The 24,994-nt window shown below is 32.7% G+C and overlaps 1 protein-coding gene across 1 annotated transcript in view; it reads left to right on the forward strand.

Moving 5' to 3' along the window:
- Positions 1-2,802: 2,802 nt before the first annotated feature.
- LOC118192397 (ribitol-5-phosphate transferase FKTN-like) overlaps positions 2,803-24,994 on the forward strand; it is a 116,989-nt gene continuing 94,797 nt past the window's right edge. Inside the window, exon 1 of the mRNA XM_035363354.2 lies at positions 2,803-2,907. Coding sequence (XP_035219245.2) covers positions 2,836-2,907 — 72 coding nt within the window. The 5' untranslated portion in view covers positions 2,803-2,835. The remainder of the gene's footprint in view (positions 2,908-24,994) is intronic.

A 24,994-nucleotide genomic window follows, 5' to 3' on the forward strand; every position in this document is an offset into this window, starting at 1 on the left:
TATACCTAATCTGTTACTCGGATCCGTGAACTCAGATTTTTTTTTTTTTTTTTGTTCTTTATGTTAGTAAAATGTACCTTTTTTGCTTTAAAAATGACTGAATTATGATGTTCTTATCTTCCGGTTAAGGTGTTTATGCCTTTAGTTAATCTGCATACAATATTTGTAGAATTATCAACAATTTAAAAGTTGTTTAAGTGCGGCTATTTTTGTTTTTTTACTGCAGCCATATTTGTTTACATTTGAAACTTAGAAGAATAGTGACTTAATGCTTTCTGCACCTTCAGTGTCTTTTTACCGAGTGGGACCAAAAGGCGACTTTTAGTTTTGTGCACCGAAAAAATCTGCCTTTTTGCCTGATGGCCGAATTACTTGTTTTTGCGTAGAAACTGTAATTTTAATTGTTAATTTTTTTTAATTGTTTTAACTGTATTTGGTGTTTTATATTTTTTTATATCTTTCTATTTTTGTTGAAAGTATTTTGAGTTTTTATGCATTTTTGCCTTGCCGCGAATTGAGAACTGAATTAATGGAATGAGAAATATATTTCTATGAAATTCAAGGAAATACGTTTAAATGAAATGCAGGAAAAAATGCACATAATTTAATATTCCGTACAAGGAAGTCATGTGGTGTATACATCAGCTTTTTATTTCTTCAGCACAGTTCTGCTTATGTTAGGCGAGTTCTAACTATTGAAGAAACCATATAAATCAAGAGAAATTCTACTGACTTTAGTTTCGGTTCTACTAGTAGCAGCATGATTCTGTTAACATTAATAAGAAAACCAGTAAAAGTCAATATACATCCGAACAAAGCTGTAGAAAATTCTGCTGGTTTTGTTGCATTGAAATCATTAGAACCCTGCGCTAATTTATACGGATACTATACTGAATTAGATGCTTGTATCCTATATTGAATTATTTATTTCACTGGTTTTTGACCCAAATAATAGAGGTTAGTATAAACCAATAAATGTCGGTACAAAGCTGTACATTTTTTACTCGCACTCGTAAAAATTTTGTTGTACTTTCTCCTTAAAATTTTTAGAATGCTTTCATTGCTTATAGAATTATAAAAAGGAAATTATTAAAAAAATATATGGAAATGATTTTTATCTATGGAAATTCTGAATTCGCAAATTGTTATCTATCTGTAAAGTTTAAAAGTCACCGACTTCTTTAAACAGAGCCTACTGGATTTTCTGAAGCAGCCGGTGAATGGTAAGGAAAACCTTTTAACTTCCGTGTACGCAGTAAAGTAAGTATTGTAATCGTGAAACAGTTGAGTATCACATTTCAAAGTAAATATACATTTTGACCACACTAGAATTAGGAGAGACAGATGTAGCTGGGGTGGCTCAGGATATAATTACATAATTTACATAATTATTACAGGGTTTCAGATGCTCAGCTTACTTTCCAACAGAACATACATCAATAAGCATCACAAATATACTGTGCCAAGACAACACTTTAAAGATTTTACATATTATTGCGTGACTTCCAAATACAGTAGCAATACAGAGAGTTAAACTTCTAGAAACAAACTGAGTGAGTATTAAATTCTTACAGGAGGCACTATTCCTATTAACCCTCCTCCCCCGAAAAAAAGTGGTTTATTAAAATTAAAATTAAAAAAAAAAAAGTCTGAAAGATTTCAGATTTTACATTACTCCCAAATGGAATATTTTTTTTAACGTTTTGTGTTTTACCTTTATTTATTAAATGTCATGTTCTTCGCACTTGAGCCATAAAATTCATAACCATAAAATTCAGTTCAACAACAATATTGCAAAATAATTTTAAAATGAGCATAGCTTTAGAATTTTCGATACACAGTCTCGGGCGCTGGAGATAAAAATGTTATTTAATATAAATGCTTTATTAATAAAAAAAATTTTCCTACAGTGTTGCCATTGCTCGCTTTGAAATCGTTGAATTCATTAAAGTGTTACAAAATATGAAATCGATAATAAAACAAATTCCAAATTAGGGCTCCCAGATGCCCGTATTCGGTGAAGGATTACGTTATTCAAAATTTGATGGCTCCAGGGTACCGCTGTTTTATCACGATGCGAGAAACATACGTACATTTACGCAAATTCTTCATTATTTAATTGCTTTAAATATAACGTAGGGTGATAATATTTGGTGGCAACAGTTTGAACAGTGATTCGCCGTTTATAGCGAATCGAAGCAAAATGCCAAAACAAAATTAATAGCCCTTCTGGGCTAATAAATAAAATAAAATTGAAAATATATATATAAAAAACGGATCAGCTCCAAGTTTGCAAGCTTATCGATCATCTGAGCGTTCCTTGTTACCACTGGAAGTTGTTTTACTATAAACTTGCAGAAGGCTTGTGCATTGTTACTGAGGATTTTAAGGTGGTGTTCTTTGGTAATTGGGCAGATGGTAAGATAATGATCTGGGTTAAAAAGGTTTTGATGACAGACAATTTCACATCGTTAATAAATGTTTGTTTTACTTCCTAAATGAAAAGGATTGTGATGTTTTAGTTAACAAGATATCTATGTAAGCATATCAACATGTCAGGTAGAGCTTTGTTACTTCTTTCCAAGGAGACTTTTTTCAAAAACACACGTGTTAACGACTTGTCATATTTCTGTGTAGCTTATCCTAGCTTTTCTGCTCTTTTGTCAACGGCCATGGCCGTCAATTAGATGGATTTATATGGCGAGTGTACCAAAGCAAATGGGGGATATGAACAGGTGGAAAGTGTATATAAGTAGAAAGATGGTTTCCTGTTTCGTTGTCAATGATATTACGGAGAGCAATTCTGGTTTTTTAATGCTTTACTAGGCTTTTAAAATGAGAAGGGTGGAAGTTGTATTGCTGTCTGTTGTAGGCATTGCAATTGCGAAGATAAATTTGGAAGACGAAGTAAGTTGGTCATGTTTTAATGTTTTTTCATTGCAATTATTATGAATAAAACTAACTTTTTCTTCCCTGAAAAATGTCAGAAAATTAATAAAGCCTCAAAATTTAAGTAGAGAAATTTAACACAACTTAAAAATAAATAGCAAAACTAAATGAAATAAGTTTTTAAATAAAATAAGATAAATAAAGCACTTTTATTTCATATTTTAATGTTCATAGTTTCCATGCTTAAAAAGTAATTGAAATGCATTACTGTAGACTCAGGGATGTTAACTCCTTTTACACAGATTTTAATTTTTTCTTTGCTCTAAGATCGTATTTTGAAAATTTTTTACAGCATTTTAGTTTCTTCCTCATAGAAGATGATATTTTTAATACAAATTCTGATTCACTACATAACTTCCTTATACGGCCTATTAAATTATGCACACATTTTGTTGCATTTAATTCACCTCCAAATTAATTCACTGATCCCTCGAGGCAAGTTGAAAGTGACATCAATGATTGCAAATTTTGAAATTAAATGTACCGGTCAACTTTTGTCGAACAGGAATCAAACTTCTTATAATTTTATTTTTTCGCAACGAGCATAATACTTTACCAAATGTAAATATAGGAACCGGGAGATTCCATTAAAAGTTAGATTTCGTTATTTATCGAAAATTAATATTTTTTTGAAAAAAATTTGACTTTGTGAAAACATGAATATTTTCTTGATTTCAAACACGTCTGTATCTGGAAGTATATCATTATGGCCAACGATTGCGGAAATAAAGGCCAGGTAAAGACTTTTAAGCCGGGAGTGTATATATATATATATATAAGTAGAAAGATAACATGAACAAGAGAGACCTTCGTTTTGTAATTTTTACATTAAGCTTTTACGCGATAACTTAGACTTCTATAGTATTGTTAGTTGTTTTTACATGATGGAACTATTTTACACAGGAATTACAGTGTGAAATGTACTTTTTAGCAATAGCTTTTAAACATTCCTCTTCTTTGCATATATATATATATATATATATGTAAGATAAAAAATATGAAAGCAAACTTCTAAATTTAATTCACTATAACCTCTTTATTTTTTATTTCATTTGGGAACTTCATCTATCTGTCTTAAAAATAGCGCTGTAAGTCTAAACTGCATCATTCAAATTAATCATGCGATCTTTCATAACCCTTAATGCAGATACCTCTTGACCGATCACCAAATTGTAAATCAAAACTAAGAACTGAAACTTTTGACTCCCTCCCTTCTTTCTATGAACTGATGCGTCACTTTTGCTTGTGCTTTCTTCTTGGCCAGACGTCTTTCTGCAATCATGTGTGTCCTGCTATATTCCCTTCTATGGTAATAATATCAAAACTGTAAATGTTCTTTAATAGGCACTACTAGTGTGCAAAGTGAATTGTGGCCACAAAAGGGGAATTTAAATAAAAAAAAAAAAAAAAGAAATTTCTTCAAAATGAATGGACGCTCTAAGCGTCAAGTATCTACGCAATTAGTATTTCTACTCATCTACGTTTCAGGGTTCGTATGTCAGTGCCTCCAAAAGTGTTCTGTCATTACATTCTCCGGCCAGTTCTAATTATGAAAAATTCTACACGAGTTTGTTAAGCTATGTTCACAGTGAATCATGGGAAAAGTCCTGTTTCATCGGAAATTTTAATGCAAGTTTATAGCGCATTCGCGATCAAATCATTCATGTCGTGTCATCGAACCACAGTTTCATTAAATATGCAAATCAAAATTATAATTTAAACTAACGGAAAAACTTTAATTACTCCCTCTCTATTCTAAAAATCGTAATAACTTCTCCTGGTTTGCGTCATTTCTAGATCGTTCCATTTTGCATGGTCTGCGCAGCGCTGATGCGTAATAATTGGGAAGTGAAACTTTTAACTCAAACCAAAACTTTTCTCTTCGTGTGCTTCCATATAGGATAACTACGCACTTTAGTTTCTGTCTGTGCAGTGCTTGTACGCAATTTCGATAGGCTCGATTCCTATCGCAAAAGTATCAAAAATATAAATGTTCTGTGGATAGGCTCGACTAGAGTGCCAAGTTATTGTGGCCACATAATGTCAACTGGTAATAAAAATGGAATTAAAACCTCCTCGACTGTCAAGTTCTTTAGATATTACGAAGTCAACATATTAGCATACTATGCAATCAGAATTCTTCCTCTTCAATATGGATCTGCGATCTATAATATCTAGGTATTATGCATCGACGCTGCTCCGTCTTTTCCTTGCTATTATTACACACACACACATACACATATATACACTGAAGTGACAAAAGTCATGGGATAGCAATATGAAAATATACAGATGGCAGTAGTATCGCGTAGAAAATGTATAAATGTGAAGTGCTTTGGCAGGGCTTTCATTTGTGTTCAAGTTATTCATGTGAAGAGGCTTTGACGTGATTATGGCCGCACGACGAGAATTAACAGACTTTGAACGCGGAATGGTAGTTGGAGCTAGACGCATGGGTCATTCCATTTCGGATATCGTTAGGGAATTCAACTTTCCGAGATCCACAGTGTCAAGAGTGTGCCGAGAGTATCTAATTTCAGGCATAACATCCCACCATGTACAGCGCATTGGCCGACCACCTGCACTTCGACCGAGACCAGCGACGTCTGCGTAGAGTTGTCAATGTTCACAGACAAGCAACACTGCGTCAAATAACCGCAGAAATCAATGTGGGACGTACGAGGGACGTGTCCGATAGGACAGTGCGGCAAAATTTGTCTTCCTTGGGGTATGCCAGCAGAAGACCGACTCGAGTGCCTTTACTGACAGCACGACATCCCCCGCAGCGACTCTCGTGCGTGGGCTCGTGACAGCTCGTGAGCATATCGGTTGGTCCCTAAACGAATGGAAAACCGTGGCTTGGTCAGATAGTCACGGTTTCAGTTGGTAAGATCTGATGGTAGGGTTCGAGTGTGGCGCAGACCTCACGAAGCCATGGACCCAAGTTTTCAACAAGGCACTGTTCAAGCTGGTGGTGGTTCCATAACTGTCCGGGCTGTTTTTACATGGCATGGACTCGGTCCTCTGGTGCAACTGAACCGATCATTGACTGGAAATGGATACCTTCAACTATATGGAGATCACTTATAGCCATTCATGGACTTCACGTACTCAAACAACGATGGAATTTTTATGGATGACAATGCGCCATGTCACCGGGCCACAATTGTTCGCGATTGGTTAGAAGAACATTCTGGACAATTCCAGTGACCTAGATTCTGGCCACCTAGATCGCCCAACATGAATCCCATCGAACATTTATGGGACATCATCGAGAGGTCAGTTTGTGCCCAAAACCCTGCACCGTCAACACTTTCACAATTATGGACGTCTATAGAGGCAGCATGGCTCAATATTCCTGCAGGAGACTTCCAACAACTTGTTGAGTCCATGCCACGTCGAGTTGCTGCACTTCGCCGGGCAAAAGGAGGACCGACAAAATATTAGGAGGTATCCCATGACTTTTGTCACTTCAATTGTATATATATATATAAATTACAGGCAAAAAGTCAGAAATTTAGAATCAGATCCACAAAGACACGAAAGAAATGAAATTCAAAACTAGTAAAATCCTAAAATTTAGGAATTTACTGGTTTTGAATTTCATTTCTTTTGTGTCTTTGTAGATTTGGTCTAAATTTCTTACTTTTTGTCTATAATTGATTAATTTTTCAGCAGCATATTGCGCGAAAATAATAATTGGGATAATTTGTTTTAAAATACGTACTTACGTAAATACAGACATAACGAAAAAAATCTCATATGAACCTCTTTTACAACAAGTTTGGGGAAAGAGTGTCCTTTATTCTGTCCAAACTTACAGACGTCATGGAAAATCATCGTCCAAATGAATTCGGGAACGGTCAAAATGGATATATCTTTTGAAATATGACACCCGAAATTATTCGCGATTTCGATTTACTTCTTTTACTTGACTTAGTGCAAGGAAGTAAAAACGCATAAATTTATTTCAGCAAATAGAAAATTTCAGTCTTTTATCTAGGAATATCTGTTCCTTTCATTGGGGATAATTTCTTCGTAACGAACTGCATACCCTTTACACAATATTTAAAGTAAATAATAATTATTATGATTTTTATTTCTTAGTTAGGTCTAGAAAGTAACGTTGTAAACGCACAAATTTTGTTTAAAATTTAACCTTCCATGTGTGTATAAAATTATGAAATATGAAAGATGGATTGGAATTAAGGTCGTTAACTAGAACAGGAAGAATTTTTTTGAATGTGAAATGACTCTAGAAAATCCAGTTCACCAATGGAAGATGTTTTTTGAATAATTTTGGCAGCAGAAAAATTGTGTGATTTTCGGACCAACAATTTTGGGCAACAGAAGACTTCTGTGTTTCCTTTTTTCTAACATATGCCTCATGTTCCTGAACACGAAATTTTAAAGCTTTCTTAATTTGGCCAATGTAAATTAAGCCACACTGGTGAGGAATCCTGTAAATACCCAATCCATCTTTGCCTTCAGCCTTTAAAGAAATTATGTTTTAGTTCTGGTTTCATCAACAGATGGCGCCAGTGACTTATCTTCTGTCCAGGCTTTCTTATCTAATCATTATATCTTATCTCGTTGATTTGCGCTTTTGCAGCTGAGGATGATGGTTGGGTAAAACCATCGAAACTAGTCCTGTGAAAATTTCAAAATATAACCCTGATTTTTTGTTGTTTGACTTCTAAATTAATACATAGATATGTTAGAGCTCAGTTACGCAGTTCTGCATGATAACGCAACCCAATCTATACAATAACACACCAGTCAATACAATCAGGTCACGATCAGGTGGGTGACCTGATCGTGATAAGGCTCGTAACTACATCCAGAATACGGGCTTTCATTTCGGCCTTTCCTTCCGATCGTTTTTCTGGTGTGAACACCGACCGTCACCAAGCTACTGAGTTTTGAAAAGAAAATCTGCAACTCAGGACGACCTTGAAAACGTTTTTGCCGGATCTTAGGAAATATAGATATGAAGGGCAAAAGAAACTCTTCGTTCATGAAAATTTAAGGGCGCATTGGTGTAAAAAATTCTAAGCGCTTATGAATGGAGATTAAGATGCGAAATATACTGTTTCCTTTCCAACGACATTATTTAAATATCAAAAGGTTCAGATGTAAATTAACTATTTAGATTCTTTTGAACAGAAGTCTGTTCCTGTACTAGAGAAGCAGATTTGCAGCTTTGCACTCTGATGTTTTCTTAACGTATGTCGTAACATTATCTTTAAAATGTCTAATAATATTATATGCGGAGTTAAGATTAGGTTGAAAAATGTTTCTAAGATGTCTGCAAGTGCATTAGCTTTGCGTCATCCTGTAAGTAAAACCGGTTATGCTATAGTATATATTTATTTTGATTATGACATAGCATTCAAGCGCTATCTGCCTAAGGGAAGGGTTGCCTTCGTGGAGAACTTTCTAAGGGAAACTGGCTCACATACACGTTTCACATCGGGAAAAGAACAAAAATGACCCTTCAACGAACGAAAACGAGATTCGAAGCCAGGACCGAATGGCCGCTGGTGGTCCGCCGGTGATGCCATGAAGCAGGGCGGGGAATTCTTGCACGTTTTTTGCGTAATTTACGTGAAAAGTCATATAGGAAATTAGCTTCTGCTAGGAGACTGTTTAAATACTAGACCATTTCTATTGTTTAAATTCATGCATATCACGTTTGATATCATCCTTTAAGGCATTGTGTTATCTCTTGATAGCTGGATCACATGTATATTGTTCTGTTACGCATTTTTATATTTTGTCAGATACAGGATGGTAGATGGAGGATACAGTTTAAATTCAGAGGAATTTATGAGTACGGGTTTGTATAGAGGAAATACTGGCAGCATCATTAATAGCTTTCATTAGAACTTCAGTTTCAATATTAAGTTCTAGAATGTTGTTAATTTTGGGATTTCCTCTGATGGTGAACCGGGTAATATATCTAAATTATTTCTAGTTGGGGATGTTTGGGCTTTTTCAGATTCGTCGTAGAAAGGAATGGGGAAACGGATTAAGAATAATGTTATTGTTCGGGAATACATTCACATGTGAACAGCATTTCTTTCCAGTTGAAAATTAATAATAATAATAATAATAATAATAATAATAATAGTAATAATAATAATAATAGATTGATCGATGAGCAAATACAATTCTTGATGAAGATAATTTCTAGTAATTTTTCTCCTAGGCGAAATTCAAAATTTATTTAAAAATATTTTAGTATTTTTTAATAATATTTTTAAATTTTATTAAAAAATTCTGGCCGGTCAGTTATTTTTAAATCGTGTATGTGGTCCGCGGGGAATTTAAGTTGGAAGCCACTGGCTGAGATTGTTCTCTGCTTCTCCGATCTGAACGACCCGCATTTCAAGCTAGGATATTTGGTGCTAAATTCGCTGCTAGTGATAATGCATGAATTTATTTTCAAAACATCAATGTGTTAGGTGTATTCGGTAATACTGCTGGGTGACATATAAATATTAATTAGGGTAATGTTCCTGTCGTCTATTTGGAGAGTGATAACTATGCTTTCAAATGAATGTGTAATGCGATTATTCTAATATACAGGAATGTTTCTAAGTGTATAGATGATAGTGGCAGAGCCTCTGCTAATGTATCTGTGCATCCGTCCTGTAACTGGAGTATAGTATACGAGACAAAGATTTCAGATGAGTTTTTTGAACGAAGGTTATAAGATATTTCTCTCGCCTTCTTAGCATGCCTTCGTAGTGTGGTGGTCTGCACGCTGGGCGCATATTCCAGAGGTCCGCGGTTCGATTTACATCGAAGGCGTTGCTCATTTTTCATCTCTTCTGCTTCCAATTAACCTAAAGTTTCTACAGTGGCGCTCGAACTAAAAGGGTGGTGGATGATGATTCTCCACGCCCAGAATTTGTCGATTGGGTCCCCTAAATATTCCAGTCGCCCTTTAAAAGGGGGAGTATATAAGGTATTTCTCCTTTCTTCTTAGCATGCCTTCGTAGTGTGGTTGGTCTGCATACTGGGCGCCTATGCGCCTATTCCAGAGATCCGTGGTTCGATTCTCTGAGAAGACGTTGCTCAGTTTTCATCTCTGCTGCTCCCAATTAGCCAAATGTCTCTACAAGGCAATATCTGGATTTTCATATTTAGTGAGTTCAGTAAGTTCTTTCTTGTGTAAAAAGCCACCTTGCATTCCAAGAAGTGGTAGATATACTTAGGTTCTTGTGGCCAGATAACGTTTCTAGGAGATCTGCAGTGATGTTTATTTTATCAAAATTACCCCGTTTAGTTTTTCATTCAACGAGAGATGTCTTAATAATATTACATATCTTTCGTTGAGAAACAAACTCGAACAGATTTGATGACAAGCAGAAGACGTTACTTGTATTAGCAGTGGTGGAGGTGGAACTGATCTGCACAGAATTTGACGCTTCGAATAGAAGTGGGAACTGTTGGTTTTAATAATGGCCGTTTATTGGAATTTGTGTATTCTTTGGAGTTCAAAGATTGGTGGTTGGTGGTGCACTGAGAATAAACTAGTTTGATGTGATGGTTGTTAAAGCTGAGTTATTCTGATGAGAATATCCTGTGTAATATGCTTGGTGAGGTCCATCGCAGTGTGCAGATTTTGCTGGTTTTTGTTTAGATAGCTGATTCTAAAAATGACCTTCTTCTAACTTTACAAACACTTCATTGCGTGAAGTAGAACCAGCTATGATGGAATTTTTAACATCGAAGACACTCTCTGGTCAAAGCCGTTTTTGGCTTCAGTTTCGATTTTCAAGTTACCAATCTCAGCTCTAGCTGAGATTGGTAACTTGACTTAACTTTACTAAAAGATTTCTTTTTTCTTTTCCGTTCGTAAGAGATATTTTAAAACGGATGCAAATATCGATTTTCTGCACGATTCATTAACTGTGACATATGTCTAGATTCAAATCTAGAAGCAATGAAATTCTGAATAATTTCTTTTGGGTTTGTTAGTGACAGGAAAACCTCTTATGATGATTTTAAACATTTTATCCACTGGTAATACATAGATATGAGCCTGAAAACCATTTTAATATATATTATGCACGCCAGCTTACGCATAGCTAGGTCTCAGTGTGTTGCGATTCAGCAAAACTTAAGATTCATAATATATTTTTTTTAAATTTAACCGGTATACAGCCGCTTAAATAACTTAAAATGCTAAAAACAGTATAACAAACATCTTAGTAATTTAAATCTTTTTTATTTTTTTAATAATCTAATCATATAATTTTAAATATATGCTATGTAAAATATGTCCAGATGATAATTTTAATGACATTCCCAGAATTATTTTAATTAATAAAACATGTTTCTAATGCCATATATTACGCATGAGATACAAAATAGTTTGATTTTTTACTTCCTTGTACGAAGGAAGTATTGTAATCGCGAAAAGTTTCAGGCAGCATATTTCAACGAAAATATCCATTTTGACCGCTATCGAATGCAATTTAACGATGTTTTTGCGTGATATCTGTACGTAAGGACAGAATAAAAGACTGGTTTAATCCAAAAAAATTATAAAACTGTTTTAAAATGAATTCTGAAGATAATTTTTCGTGGCGTCTGTACGAACGTATGTACGTACGAACGTATCTCGCATAACTCAAAAACGAGTAGCCTCAGAACGTTGAAATTTTGTATATAGGACTGCTATAACATGTAGATGTGCACCTCGTATTTTGGTTGCAATCGACCGCACCAAACGTATATAAATATATTTATATATATATCCACTCTGTTACCCGGCTCAGTGATCTCAGTTTCTTTACTCTTATATGTTTGTAAATTGTACATTTTTTTGCTTTAAAAATGATTGAATTATGTTGTTCTTATCTTCCGGTTAAGGTTTTTATGCCTTTAGTAAATCTGTATGCAATATTTTTAGAACTATCAACAATTTTAATGTTGTTTAAGTGCCGCTAAGCCTTTTTTCAATGGTGGCCGTTGATTGTTTACATTTGAAACAGCAGACTAGTGGATTTGTTGCCAATCTAGAGAAACTTAGCTTCGCAACAACAAAGATAACGCCTTCATTTATTATTGCCAATTAAATCATGCTCAATCCTTTCTGGAATTTTTTCGAGGAAATAAGTGTTTAAGATTTACTTCGTAATTTTTAATATAGATATTTTGAGTTTTTATGTATTTTTGCTTTCTCGCGAAGTGAGAACTGAATTAATTGAATGAGAAATACTCAATCGTCTGTGAAAAACTGTTTCTTTCTTTCTTTCTTTCTTTTTTTTTTTTTGTTTGCTTAATTTCTTTTATACATCCTTCTAGCTTTATTATAGTATTTGAATAGAACATGTGACAACGATTAGATAATTCTATTCTTTCAATCATATAAATTTTATGCATTATGAGTTATGATATGAACGAAATATAATACTGTTAAGTGAATCTAGAGCCAGAGTGTCGCTATGATAAACAAATACTAGAGTGAATTTTAAAGAATGTATTTATTCTATTGTGGTTTATGCGCTGTCGGCGAAGTAGATTTAATTCAATCCAATAAGTTTAAATGAAATGCAAGAAAAATGCGTATAATTTAATATTCCGTACAAGGAAGTCATGTGGTGTACACATTTGATTTTTTAATTAAAGCGCAGCGAAAATTTTACTATTGAAACATTCTCTTTTTACAGGCTTTATAAAAAGGTAGATTTTTGCCCAAAAAATCCCAAATACCAACAGTGTCAAAACCATTTTCATAAAATTCCGTAGTTCATAGAAGAAGGAGGGACTTTGTATTTTGAAATATACGTCGAGGATTAATATTAAAGGATACAAGGCTCTTAAATTTGTGCGCTTCTAACTAACTGCTATTCTTAAACTCATCACTTATGAATTTTAGATTAGATTGTACAGTAATTATTTCCAGAAGTTCCACAAGCAAATTATTAATTATCCATAAGCATCGAGCATTCTGAGAAGTGAAGCATAGATAATTACCCACAGTGTATACGCAATTTTATTTCGGGACATTTAGTAAAATGATAGTTTCTGAAAATGGAAGAAAAACAAAAATGTATGCATTAACAATAAGGAAAAACAACGATGTTTCATTAACTTTTTTATGTTTTATTGAAAGGACATTAATAAGTCATTAATCAACATTAAGATGCACTTAGGAAGGACACGCCTATGCAGATCTGTATGCTTTTTTTCATTCATAAAAGATTAAAGATTACAAAATACCAGAAAAATTTCATCTCGATTAATAAGTTGCGTATATTTAAAACACGTTTTCGTATAATCTTCTTTGTTTATTATTACTATTTTTTAGTTTAAAAATGCTTGAAATTAAAGAAATATTAAATAGAGTTTTACATATATTCATGCACCCATTTTACCATACATATATGAAGAAAATAGGCAAAATCCGGTGGATTTACATCAACTTAACATCTGCCGAGAAAAAAAAAACAAAGTAAGTTAAAAAAGCTTTTTAGCCCCTTCATCATTGAAACTTAGCTGACACTCGAAGAACTATTTGCAAGAAAGAATTTTTTTTTAGAAAATTATTTTCTGTAAAAATGTAGCCCCAAGTGTACATTTCAGCACTTTATTTTCTTCTCAGTGTTCTTTCGACGGGGAGGAGGGAAAAGTCTCAAAAAGAAGAAAAAGAATTCCAATTAAAAGTCGTTTCCGAAAAAATTTCCCTTCGAAGTTTCTGTTTACTTTTCCTCCGAAAGAAATTTTTACAAAAAGTTTGAAGATATTATCCCTGTATATATAAAGTGAACAGAGGTGAAAAACGTTTTTAGAGCTGTACTGAAAGCATATGTTTGTAGCATTTCCTGGAAACACGTTTTGTTTTTACTTATTTGCTTGCTTTCATTATCGTATCTGAGGTTTATTTAAACATACGAATGCTCTTTTTTTATATAAATTTTATAATATATCTTCAGGAGTTAGACAGCTAAAATCAAATTTGTTCAAAATAACGGTATTGTATAGAATACAATACAGTAAAATTTATTTCACTCAATATTGCACATACTGAAAATTACAAGAAAATATGAATAACTTTAAAATGTAAACTACAGAAATCTATATATTGTACATGCAAATATAAGCCCATCCGTGCGTAGCCGAGTGTTAAGATAATCCTACAGAAACTCAGCAAAAATTGAAAACCCGTGTATAAGTCAAATTTAAAATCATCCTATAAATCTGTTTATATAACATAGAAATTTCGAATAATTGGTCTCCTAGGTAATGACATAATAGTGATTTACAGCTTTTAGTTAGTTATTCCTTAGGCATATCCATTAAAACCAAGTTTTTAATAGAAATACAAAATAAAATAAAATCTGAAACTGTCAGATTTTATATTACGTCCTAAGTAGCCTTTTTAAAAAAATTTGTATGTTACCTTTATTTATTAAATATGTTCTTCACTTTTATACCAAAAAATTCAATTCAACAGCAATATCACAAAATATTTAAAAAGATTGTATCTTTATAATCTCTGATACACAGTCTCGCGCGATGGAGGTAAAAATGTCCCCCTTCTCCGTTCAGTGTTGCCATTCCTCGCTTTGAAATCGTTGAGTTTGTTAATCAAAAATTCGCTACTTTTACATAATATGAAATAGATAATAAAAAAAAATTCCAAATTCGCGCTTCCAGGATATTTCTCCCACTGTCATTTGTTCTGATTGCTATCTGTTATTTTTAAGGCGGCTTATTTTTAAAATGTTAAAAACAGGAACTGTCTTTCATTTTCCATTACACTAAAGTGTATGCTGAAGTTGCAGTTGTTCTAGGGAAATTGTGATTATGGCTGTTGCTCAATGCCGAGGCTGTGCACGATGCTGAGTTTGTGCAATTACCTAACATTTTTAATCGGAAACAGATCGCAGTGTACATGGGAAGCCCAACAGTAATGTGCAGTATTTTATGCGCAATTTTTAATATATTGTTTCTATATTTTTAATTTGTATTTATTGTAAATTGCATTTCTAATCCTCATTTTTAGATTTTAAATTGGATTTTTCATTATTTTCTTTTGGTATGTGGATTATGTTTTCCGACTTGAGAAAAATATCGATAATTTGACGATCTTCAAGACGTCAATCTATGAAAATCTTTAAATCAAAAGTCGAGCAGTGAAAATCACAAATTTCCACTCGATGAGTAACTTTTGCATTATTATTTTCCTACATAGTGTTTGCTATTTCAGTTGCACTAGATATTATATTTTCTACTTGAAAAAAATTTTGGGTTATTATTTTTGTACCTTAGTTTCCTTTAATATAATGAATATTGTCTGTTTAATGGTATGTAAGGCATTGTGATGTTGCGTACCAGTAAAACCATTTGTAAAAACTGGGGAAATAAAGGGTTCTACGGCGTAAATTTAAATTTAAAAGAAAAAATTAATCTCAATTGTATCTTTGTTTTAATCTTATTTGTTTAAATCTTATTTATATTATTGGTAAAGCTTACGAATCTTTGAAAATATTGAAGCATTCTGAAACATAAGTATGGTAAACTGAGACGTTGTTTACTGTTTTAATAAATTATAGAGTGAAATTATTTTATGACGTTAATTTAAAATAAACGCTTTATTACACTTATTTTCAGTGAAACCAAAGCTCAGTTGTTAGAAATGTAAATTTAAAATAAAGAATTTAATGTTAATTTACAATAATAAAAATTGATTATTCTTATTTTCAGTAGAAAATACTAAATTATAAGTAGTGTCAAATGCGATAATACATTATGGCGTCTAGAGTTTCGTCATTTATGACGTCATTAAACTCCGTTTTCGCAACTTTGTTTATGCAGCGTATTCTGAGCATTTATCCCCCCCCAAAGGTAGTTCCCCAAAATGAAAATTAACTCGCGCCTTTTTTTCAGTTGCTCCAAGATTTTTTTGTTCTTCCAATGGCAGATTGTGAACAAATGCAAATGTAACCCAGTCCATTAATCTATACAAGCCCGGATGTGGTGGTCTCTTCATTATAGTTTCTCCAAGATTGTTTGAAATAAAAACAATTCTAGTTTCGTCACTGAAGTTAAATATTTGCTTGATACTTAAATCTAAAATCATTACTCTTAACCATACATTTCATAAAGAATTTCTTTGTTGCAGAAAATAAGTAGGTACTCAGAAAATGTCCTATCTTGTTTTTCTTAGGAATGGTGGACGAAGTCTTGTTATCTTAAATGACAACATGATATTTCAGCAACAGTGCTAAAGGACAGTCTTCATTATCATCTGCACTTAGAAGATCCATTGAAGAGCTTGAGAAAAACAGATATGTTCTGGTTGGGGTTCGTAACTACATTAATGGAGAAACGAAACCATGCGAAAAGCGATTTCGTGTCCACAAAAGGGACAAAAGACAAACGAGCTTTTGAATTACACATAAAGTGCAACTAAGAAGAAATATGCTTTAGTCAGGAGATCAATTTGTACAGAAATCTCTTTTTTTTTCTGGCAGCTTGCAAAAGCTTTTCTACCGTTCTTACTTCCTTACAATTAATCCTATACTATTACTGAAATCCTAGTAACTGCAATTAATCCATCAGATGATGAATTTGCAAGTCTTATCCAATTTTGGAGGAACAAATCCAATTATTTTATCTGAATGAGTATATTGATTTTTCCGGAAGTAAGATTGAGACTGAAACACTCAACAACTTTCTGAGATCTATACGTGAAACTAAAAAAATCCCAGGAAACATAGTTAGGAAAATACATGTTTTTCAGAATAAACTTTTTAAAATCTTTCTTTTCTCTCTCTCTATATATAGTATAATACTTATGATTAGATTTGCTGTTCTTAACTTAAAATTCTCTGCTTCTCATAAATAGCAGGTTTTAGAACATAGGGAGTGTTGCCCAAATTCTTAGATATCTCAGCTATCTAAGATGGTGTATTTAATTATGGCAAAGCACACTAGGGCTATCTGCCTAAGGGAATGGATGCCTTAATGGAGGACTTACTAAGGAAAACTGGCTTGTATACACGTTACACATGGGGAAAACCACGAAAACACCCATGCAGCCAGCCCGTTCGCGGGATTCGAACCTCGGACCGAACTATAAGTGTTCAGCGACTTTACCGCTCGGCCGCTGGTGAGCAGCTATCCAAGAATCTGGGCAACTTATTCTTTGCGCAAGAATGAAGAACTTAGATTAAACAAATAATAAAGAACTAGAATATACAACTAAACAAAGAATATACAACTAAATAGTAGAATAAACAACTAGAATATACAAATAAATAGTAGAAGAAACAAGTAGAATATACAAAGAAATAGTAGAAGAAACAACTAGACTATACAAATAAATAGTAGAATAAACAAAGAATAAACAACTAGAGTATACAACTAAATAGTAGAATAAACAACTAGAACATACAAATAAATAGTAGAATAAACAAAGAATAAACAACTATAATATACAACTAAATAGTAGAATAAACAAAGAATATGCGACTAAATAGTAGAATAAACAACTAGAAGAATATACAAATAAATAGGATAAACAAAGAATAAACAACTAAAGTATACAACTAAATAGTAGATTAAACAACTAGAATATACAAATAAATAGTAGAAGAAACAAAGAATAAACAACTAGAGTATACAACTAAATAGTAGAATAAACAACTAGAATATACAAATAAATAGTAGAATAAACAAAGAATAAACAACTAAATAACAGTAATAAAAATTTATAAGAATCATAGTTTGTGGTCAAACTTAAAATAACGGATACAACGCAAGCTTGAAGGAATTATTTGTGCATTGCTGCATACATAAGTGGTGTACAACTTTTTTACATTTCACAATTTCGACTGCACAAAGGACAGGAGACGTTTGGAATTATTTTGCCTTTTAAATTTAAACTTCTATTTACATTTACTACATGATCTCCAAGTCACGTGAGAGCAATGCAATAACTTCCCAACAGAGATGAGTACTTTCTTCAACAAAATAAATCTCGCTAGAGATCAGAGAATTTTTTCAAGTAATCTTGTGAAGCTTTTCGTAACTGAAATATACATAGCTTAGACCTGGATGAATTATTGTGACGGAACGACAAGTACAACGAGTGAAAACTGAACATATTAGAATTATCTTAAAATGACTTCAGTAAACTTTTGTTTTAGAGACATTTTGTATTTTTTAAAAGCAGGAGTGATGAAAAATGAAGAACGCCCTCGCCGGGAATCGAACCACGGACCTCTGGAATACGCGCCCAGCGTGCAGACCACTACACTGCGAAGGCATGCTAAGAAGGCAGGAGAAATACTTTATAAACTTCTTAAAGTATTTTCTAGAAATAACGTAAAAATTTTTATATAATTCTAAAGCGTTTGAAAAGGAAATTAATCTTGGGGAACAATAAAACTGTAAATCTATAGATGGATGCTTTTTAAATCTCATGTGGATTTTTGATGATTCTAATCTGGGTTTACTGCTAAATATCTTTTAAATGACTCCTTGGTTAGTCGTAGATTGTGGTTCCGGTATAAAAACTGAAGGAAAAGAAGAGTCGCTCTGCAGCAGTTTTGGCCGTGTGGCACGTTATAGTAAAACTATATGTACACTAAAGCTCTTTAAATAAATTCCTATTTGAGAAGTTCCCTAGCATAAGAAGTTTACTTCATCTCAGATATTTTCTTATTTCGATAATACTAAATTTTCTTGTATAAAGCGTTCATTTTCCTGCTTAAGACATTAGTACTAATCTTTAGGAAAACTCTTTTCTTTTCTTCCGGAAATAGATTTTTTTTTCCTTTCCTTTTTTTTTTTTTTAAGAAATTCTTTTCGAATTTACTTATTTTTTCACTTAATACTAGGAATGCAAATCATCAATCTAGTTTTTAGATTACTGATGGCTTTTTTCTATTATCGCCAATGCTCTTCGAATGACCGCATTCCAACTGCTGTTATCGTAATGGTTAGCATGGCCCCTTGGGGGTAGGTATTTAAAGGGATGAGAAATGCTACTTCATTACCTTTCTTTTTTTTTTTTTTTTTTTTCGGATTGTAGCATGACAAGAGCACTGCTTAGAACGGGGGGGGGGTGAAAGACCGCTAATTCAATTTTTCAATCTCTTTTAGAATGCTGTTGTTCTTTTCGGAAAAATTCGAAAACAATTCTCTAAAAAAGAAGGAATATCTTCTTCATTAAGCACTTTTTCCTATTCGCGAAGCCTTACGTTTTGCTCACCAGAATTTATTTTAAAATCTCCGCTAAAATATGTTAAAAGAAAAGATTTGATTACCTTACAAAATTGCGAAATTTTAAAAGGAGTGGATGGAAATCCCCATTTACCTGCCATGTAAATTGTATGTAAGGTAAGTGTAGAATTCAGTACCATAACTTGAATTATTACTAAACAAGATGCTACTTATAGTGCAGCGTCGTCATAATCAAAGAAATGGAGGAGAGAAAGAAGAAAGAAAGAAAAAAATAGAAAAATGAAACAAGAGCAGCAAGCATTTGGATAAATGGAAGCATTTTGAGTGAAAAAGCTGCTAAAATTTCAAAGAAGTATATTGGAATATACTTCATCTAATTTCTAATGGATGGCTAAATAAGCTCAAAAGCCGTGTAGCTTAGTCTGTGTGAATGTAAAAGTATAAATTCTAACGAAACCAATAAATGGAAAACTTGCATTTTACTGAATTTATTTATTTTCTTTTTATGGGAATCAAGCGAAAGACCCTTTTAATATGAATGAATGTGGACTAGTTTTCAGTATCCTCCCAAGATAAGACGTACAAATCTATAAAAGCGAAAACGCCATGGGAAAAAAAAAAAAAAAAAAAAAAAAAATACGGCAAAGAATACTTAACAATTTTATTAGGAAGCAATACAAATGACACAGAAAAAAATGCCCTTTTGATAAGGGGAAATATAAGAAGAATGAAGAATATATATCTTATATAAAAAGCCGCGTCGTTTTAAAAGTATTAAAATGTTATTCTTGAATAATAGTATAAGTAACAAAAATGTGCGCGTGTTAGTAGGATTTCATGAAAAACATTTAACTGAATTGAATAAAATATGAAAAAAGAGTGCAGAAAGATGTTCTTTGCGGATAATTGAAAGGAGCATATTCGAAAAGTATCGATCATTACGAAAATGTGACAATAGCTTTCTTACTGACGAATTCTTCTTCCCTGTTACAACCCATGGAGCAAAGAAATATCAACGTTTTCAACAGTATTTCGGCAAACGATAAGTTTATTAGCTTTTAAGGAAAAAAAAAAAAAAAATCTGAAAGCCTTCAGATTTTATATTACCCCCAAAAGGGGTCTTTTTTAACGTTTAGTGTGTTATCTTTATTTATAAAATATCATGTTCTTCGCCCTTAAACCATAAAATTCAACTCAACAGCAGTATCACAAAATAATTTAAAAAAAAGAGCATAAGATTAGAATTTTCGATACACAGCCTCGCGAGCTGCAGATAAAAATGTTATTTATTTATTTTTTCCCCCGTACAGTGTCGCTATTGTTCACTTTGAAATCCTTGGGTGTGTTAATCGAAAATTCATTAAAGGTTTATAAAATATGAAATAAATAATAATAACAAAGTAAATAAAATCTGAAAGCTATCAGATTTTATATTACGCCCAAAGGAACGTTTTTAACGTTTTGTGTGTTATCTTTATTTATTAAATAGCATGTTCTCCGTACTTAAACCATAAAATTCAATTAAGCAGCAATATCACAAAATACTTACAAGAGCATATCTTTAGAATTTTTAATACACAGTTTCGGGCGATGGAGATAATTTTTTATTCCCCATTCAGTGTTACCATTGCTCGCTTTGAAATAGCTGAGTTTCTAAATCAAAAACTCATAAATGCTTTACAAAATATGAAATAGATAATAAAAACAAATTCCAAATTTGGGCTTCCAGATGCCCATATTCGGGCGGAGAAGTATTTTATTCATAATTGGATGTCTTTAGGTACCGTTGCTGATTGACAGTGCGAGAAACATTTATACATTCAAGCAGATTCTTCATTACTTAATTTCTTTAAATATAATGCAGGGCTTTAATATTTGGTGGCAGCAATTTGAAATGTGAAATGCCATTTATAGTGAACCAATGCGAAATATCAAAACGAAATTAATGCCCTTCTGGGCAAATTTCCCCATTGGGCTAAAAAGAACAGTATTGAAATTTAAATTATTATATTGCAGACTGCGCATTTTACGAAGTCATCATGGGAATCTTCAACGCCAAACATCGTTGCAAACTGCTTTAATTTCGTTGTGGATATTAACCGAGAAATACGACTTTTACTTTAGTTGTATTCCACGATTATATTCGCATCAAAATATTTTGGAAAGAAAGACTCACGAAGAAAAAGTTTAGATTCAGGTTTTAATGATTTTGTAAATAAGGCCAATAAAGTTATGGCATACGAAATTTTATCTATGGAAGATGTATGTTAACAGGATAATGAAAATTTGATTGAAGGTGAATCTTGAAGATGTAAAACCACGAAAGGAATTTCATATAAAAGAAGGAATGAATGACCTAGAAATATTTTATCATTACGGTAAATAGCCATGAAAATATTCCTCAAGAAATTCTTAGGCAACTTGGATGCTATATTATGCAGTTTAGTGAAAAGAGAACGTTGTCATTATTAGATGCTTTTTTGGTAAAACTAATTAATAAAAATTTGAAGAAAACGTATTATTTTTTATTTTGTATATTTAAATAAAATTTTATGAATTAAGTTCTAAGACAATTTCATTGAAATTCAGATTAAAAGGATTAAATTTTAATTGGAATAAAAAATTAAATAATAAAAAGAACCTGAAAGGTTTAAGATTTTAAATTACGTCCAAAGAGGAGTTTTCTAAAACTTTGCGTGTTACCTTTATTTATTAAATATGACGTTCTTTGCACTTAAACCATGAAATTCAGTTCAATAGCAATGTCGCAAAATAATTTTAAAATGAACATGTCTTTAGAATTTCCGATACACAGTTTCGCGAGCTGGAGATAAAAAGGTCTTTTTCCCTCCGTCGAGTATTGTCATTGCTCGCTTTTAAATCGTTGAGTTTGTTACTCAAAAATTCGTTAAAGTTTTACTAATATGAAATCGATAAGAAAACAAATTCCAAATTTCAAATTTGGTCTTCCACATACCCATATTCGTAAGAGGATTACGTCATTCAAAATTCGATGGCTCTAGATACCGTTGTATTATCACAATGCGAGAATTATACCTACATTTATGCAGATTTTTCATTATTTAATTTCTTCAAATATAATGCAAGACTCTAACATTTGGTGGCAACAGTTTGAAAAGTGAAACGGACATTTATAGTGATTCGACGCAAAATCGCAAAACGAAAACAGTAGTCCTTCAGGGACAAAGCCCCTTTGGACTAATAAAACTAACTATCAATTATGTAAATTCAATACAAAAATAAAAATAAATGGAATTAATTAAAAAAATTAATAAAGCTATAAATTAAGTAATATGTTTCGAATAAAAGTTTTGTGAATAACTATTATTTTGAAGAAAGATATTCCCATTTAAGAACTTTCTAGATGCCCTGGAAAATTCTTAAACAAGGTCTTCTGTGATAATTTTTATAAGTACCCCGCAGAAAAAATAACGTTAACAAGAAAATATTTTCCCTCCTGAACTAATCGGGGGGGGGTGGAGATCATTGTTTGGTACAATCAAGTGATTATTCTCAAGTTCATACTCATGTGATCAAATTCCTCCAAAATGTCATTCATTCATTGAACGTTTTAGAAACTTTGCACTGTTGGATTATTCCATAAATAATGCGGTTTCAAATACTTCTTTTCTTTTCAAAATTAAAACAAACAAAATTCTTTTTTAATCTAAAATTAACTCTCCTTCATCCTGTGCAGTAGTTTTGGGGTTTTGTTCCCCTAGAGTTTGCGTGACGTTTCTCGACGAGCTCCTTCCAGGAAGAAGCTCATCTTCTTAGCTGTAATTTCCGGCTCGGAATTTCTAGAATCACCACTGACACTTGTTTCCGCTTATTGTCTGATCTTCAAATACTGCATTAATAGATCTATTAAGAATTATTTCATTGAGCTCATAAAGCAAAATATACCGAATATATTTTCAAAAATTAGCAATTAAAATTGAAATGTTCTTCTCCATAACTTTCACTAAAAATAACGTAAAATTTTCACCTGCTTTTATAGCAACTTGATGCAAGTATTTTATCCTCTTCTGACTTAAATGAAAGAACCGCATTGTCCATGGGATGATCAAATAAAACGTTAAACGACAACTAATCATGCTAAGGCTATAAGGTACTTTTCTCGCCTTTTTAGCAAGCCTTCGTGATGTAGTGACATCACTACATCACGAATATTCGCTCGGCGAATATTCGAGAAGTCCATGGTTCGATTCCCGGCGAGGGCAGTGCTCATTTTTCATATCTATCAGCATAAAAAAATCCTAATATCTCTACAAAGCATCTAACGAAGACTTCTAAAACATCTTCTGCTCCAGGTAAACGCTAAGACAGAAGCGTTAATTTCAGACTTGGAGAAATATTAAAATTCGAAATCATGTGCCATAACGAATTCAGTTTCTATATTGTCTCGAAAATTCCCACTTCCATTACGGAGTTAAAGTGTTTTAAAATAACACAGTTTTAACTCTTTTTTTCAGATCAGTTTTTGCTTAATACAAAATCCCATTGGAAGGCCATTGGAAGTGCTGGCCTACAAGGGAACGAATCATTATGATTACTGAATCCCAGTAGTTTGACCAGAGTTCAGTTCTTGTCAAACAGGCTAGCGTTTTTGTGGTTCCCCCATACGTAATGGAAATACGAGATGGTTTCCTAAGGTTTTTCCTTAGAATCTCTTCTACACAAGCAACCAGTCTAACCTGAAAGAGACCTTTAGAAAGACAAATACTGCCTTGCTACCTGCAATCGTTTTGCCCGTTTTTTGTAGAAAGGTGTGCAGTTTCATGTACCTTTATCGAAAGATATCCTTGTGAACAGAATTGTCTTTGTTTGAAACCTCTTTCTTGGAATCATTTCTTGAACTAACTGAAAGTATGAGATTGTGTGATCAACTGTTGAAAAGCTATTTAAATGTGAAAGATTTGTAGACACACTGGTAAAGACAGATACATTTTCTTTTTGTATTATATTACAAATTTCAAATGCAGTTCGAAATTAAAGCTTTCTCGTGAAACTTTTCGCTAAACAAAAATTGTGAAGAGCGGAGAAAGAGTTACCATTAATCCCTGGAGAAAAATATTTGAGATCTTCCGGAACCTAATACTAGCCTATTGTCCTTCGAAAGTTTATTCAAATTGAGATGCTTACTAATCATTCTTAAAATCATCGTCGCAGACTAGTTTATTACAGAATTCCACCAGACAGTGAAATTTCTATATTACTTTACCTTTAGTCGAAACCAAGTACTCCTACAGCAGAAATGTGATTGTAGCGAATACCCGATAGCCAACTTAATTTACTGCTTGGATGGGGAGTAACTGAAGTGCGTCGTTGTTATTTCGCCCTGATTTGATGATTTGCTCAGAAATGTTTACTGGAGAGTTAACAACGATATTCAGTAGGGAAACTGTGGCAGCGCGTTTAAACAAATATTTCGGAATTGAAACAGAATTTTGTAAATAACTGCGTGTTGGGAAATGTGCTGCTGGTAGAAAGATACTCTTGAGGTGGAGTAAAATTAATCTAGTTTATGCATAAGTTTTAAACCCAACAATGAACAAACGTCAGCTTTTCTGTAATACAGAAGAATAACTGCTTCATTTCAGTACTTGAATAAATGTTATTATTATTAAGACAATATTAATAATATTAAAATAGTATTAAATGGCTCAAATAATATTAATTCTTGAACACATATTAACTCAGGATTAACAGGGGGTGGCAAATAATCCGACCTATCTGAAAAAAGTTAAGTTTGTTTAGTTTTTTTTTTTTTTGTTTTGTTTTGTTTTTTGTTGTTGTTTTGTTTGTTTTA

The sequence above is a fragment of the Stegodyphus dumicola genome, chromosome 1, assembly GCF_044657685.1.
Source record: "Stegodyphus dumicola isolate Sdum_Otavi_A_Nest chromosome 1, ASM4465768v1".
Lineage (NCBI taxonomy): Eukaryota > Metazoa > Arthropoda > Arachnida > Araneae > Eresidae > Stegodyphus > Stegodyphus dumicola.